Below are 3,016 nucleotides of genomic sequence, written 5' to 3' on the forward strand. Positions count from 1 at the left end.
AAGAAGAAGAGAAGAGAAGAGAAGAGAAGAGAAGAGAAGAGAAGAGAAGAGAAGAGAAGAGAAGAGAAGAGAAGAGAAGAGAGAAGAAAAACAAAACAGTAGGGTAAGAGATACGTAAGACTCACCAGCTTGACCAATGCTTGGAACTGTGAAACAATAAGAAAGGAAGAGAGTGTTACAGATGAAAGAATCCCTGATGACCATGGGAAAGGCTGAATGGTCTTAAATTTTGTTCTTATTTTTGCCCCTGGTTACCCCAACTCTGATAAAGCTCTCCTTTCTCCACCCCTCCAAAAATAGATATGGTACCATTTGGAACCTGAGGGTGGAGCAGCCACCTCCCCCACCCCACACGCCCTGTCCTGCCTACCCTAGCTTCCTCATCCAAAGTCCTGCTGCTGCTACCACCTCTCAGAGGACTCACCCAGGAGCAGGAGGGCCGTCAGTGCCCACATGATGGATCTGCCTGGAGCAGCTGAGGAAGGTGGAGGGGTGCTGGTAGGCAGTGGGGGAGGAGAGGAGGAAGGTGGCCAGGGGCTAACCACCGAGTACTGGGGGACATTGTTGCATCTCCCATTCATTCCTAGTTCTTGAAGATGGTGGGCTGGAGAGAGCAGGAGGCAGGCTGAATGTATGTCACCCCCAAGGAATCTCAAGCATCAGACACTGTCCTGTCTACCATCCTGGTACCCTAGTACAGCTCAGGCCAGTCCTGGCTCCCATAGGGTCTTTTGGGCTTGTTCCCTCTGCAGCACAAGAGAGCCACAGAAATCTCCATGCTCCCATGGGTGACCCTGGTATCCTCAGCCTCTCATCGACAGCCCACTTCCACTCTGTCTCCTCCCTACCAGCCAGCCCTGGGTGCCTCAGCTGAGGCAGACACATCTTCGTGTCCACAAGGCTGACTTGGACTTTTCCTTTGTTCATTCCCTGATTAACCCTGGTGTGAGGCCTAGAAAGGTCAGTGTTGAGTGCCCTGGACCAGATCCGTGTCCTCCCACTAAAGGGAAAACAGAAAGCATGACTTACCAACCACTCTTCCATGACCCCAGCCCCCTTGTCCCCAAATGCAAGTGCAATGTGTTTCCTCTTCTTCCTCACCTCCTGAAATCTCAAACCCTCAGAAGTTAGAAAAGTCTTTCCTACTCACCCCAATGATCTCACCTGGTGGTACCTCCTCTCCCTTGCTCTTTTCTTTTCTGTTTCTGCAGAGCCCTACAATCTCTCCCAGCTGTGCCCTGGTCCTGCAACTCCTGACCTGCAGCAGAGAAGTCACTGAATCAGAAGCTCCTCGCTCAGACTCTTGGTCCTACTTCTTGTGTTCTCGGAGCCATGTGACCAGACTTGAGCAACGAGGAGCCCAAATTTTCACATAAATACTTAAAGAAGTTTCCAAGCTGATAGTATGTCCTCTAGGGCTCTGTCCTGTCCTCACCTCTGGCTGGTTGAGAACCAGGGCACCTCCTTCAGTTGGAGCTCTGGCAAGAGGTCAATTATCAGACACTGTCAGGTCTCCAGACAGCTTCCTCCTCTGTGCTGATGGCCAACAGCTCCACTTTCAATTCCCTCATAGCTTAGCATACTTAGTATGCTAGTCCCCACCAAAAATGCGAAGGACTCTGAGGAAAAAGCGTTTGGTTACTTAGATTATGCTGGCCACTTCAGATGCTGCTTTGAGAGGAGGTTAAGATAAAAGAGATAGCTGTGTAAGCCTTGAAAGTAGGAAAGCATTGGAGAAGGTGCCCAGGAGTTGGGGAAGGAAAGAACCAGACACTGGGGACAGCGATGATCAGCTATCTGCTTGGAAGTAGCCAGGTGGGCAGTGCTTCTGTTTCCCCACACTCTGCCTGATTGGACACGTAGGAGTTAGGGGGGATCCCGAAATCAGGAACTTCCCCTACTCTCCAATGTGATATCTGCATAAGGCCATGCTATTACCTTGTTTTTTATCTTTTTTGATTTAAAGGTTGTGTGTGCAATTGTCTTGTTTGTTTTTGGTCTTTTTTATTTTGTATAAGGCCATTCTAATAACACCACACTGCTGGTGGCTTTGTCTCAGTCTATACAGGTAAATACTAGTTTAACTTCTCATCATTCAGAACACAGACTGAAGCCCTTTTACTGAATTCCAGAAGAAACTTGCTCATGCCATAAATTCACATGCAATAGAGTTTATTATCTTACAGAGCTCAGGATTTGATCTGAGAACTATTCTGCCCAACATTTCTTTTCTAGGCTTGCCTCAGGATTTTACCCAGATTTCATCTTTTTTCTCTGTCCAGAACTCACCCCTAACAGAATGTTTTGATGGTTTTGCGGGATAGGGGGTGGTTATTTATTTATTTATTTATTTACTGAGAAAATGATTTTCTGTGTGCTTGAACTCACCACAGAGTCCAGACTGAGCTCAAATTCAGTGCAATCTCCCTGCCTCAGCCTCCCAAATGCTGGGGATGCACGTGGGCCACCATGCACCACACACCTACCAGACTGTTAAACTTTACTGCCTTGAGAACGTCAGCAATTATTTCTGCATCAGCAATTCTTTGACAAGGTTGAATGAACTCCAGTACTGTATGTGAAGGGCTGAGGACAGAGCTTGACACAGAGGGGTTCAATGAAGCTGTTACAGAGTCCAAGGTTGCTGGAGTCACCTTCTGGAAGGGGTTCCTAGATTCTTTCTGTGCTGAGCAAAAAATTGGTCGAGACAAGTGTAAATGGTAGCAAACTTTCATTAAAAGTGGGAAAAAAACTCTTCAGAGCAACTGTGGGCCCTGCTCACGGATGCTCTTGAGTTCCATGCCCTGGTGTATGGCAGGCACCACGCTGAGTACTTCACAAGCATGACCTCATTTAATCCTCATACAGGCCTTTTGAAGTAGGATTATTATTATCCCCATTTTATTTTATTTTTTTTCTACAGTTTTATTGATAAACATATAGCAATGAGACAGTTTCAAATCAAATCGGAAGTACAGTTTCAACAAATAATACACTGCATATATTCTTCTTAGTG

The 3,016-nt window shown here is 46.7% G+C and overlaps 1 protein-coding gene across 6 annotated transcripts in view; it reads right to left on the reverse strand.

Annotated features, from left to right (window-relative positions):
* Fcrlb (Fc receptor like B) overlaps window positions 1–471 on the reverse strand; it is a 5,833-nt gene extending 5,362 nt beyond the window's left edge. For 2 of the 6 annotated variants that reach the window (XM_012516636.1, XM_012516638.1), the window contains exons 1-2: window positions 425–469; window positions 126–146 (exon numbers count right to left, since the gene is read on the reverse strand). In XM_012516636.1, the coding sequence (XP_012372090.1) occupies window positions 126–146; window positions 425–455 (52 nt within the window). In that variant the 5' untranslated portion in view covers window positions 456–469. Of the gene's footprint in view, window positions 1–125; window positions 207–424 lie in introns of those variants that run through there. The other 4 variants (XM_012516637.1, XM_012516639.1, XM_004639893.2 and 1 more) reach the window with 3 other exon arrangements.
* Between the last annotated feature and the right edge of the window lie 2,545 nt (window positions 472–3,016).

This window comes from Octodon degus, unplaced genomic scaffold (assembly GCF_000260255.1).
Source record: "Octodon degus isolate 3935 unplaced genomic scaffold, OctDeg1.0 scaffold00116, whole genome shotgun sequence".
In the NCBI taxonomy this organism is placed as follows: Eukaryota; Metazoa; Chordata; class Mammalia; order Rodentia; family Octodontidae; genus Octodon; species Octodon degus.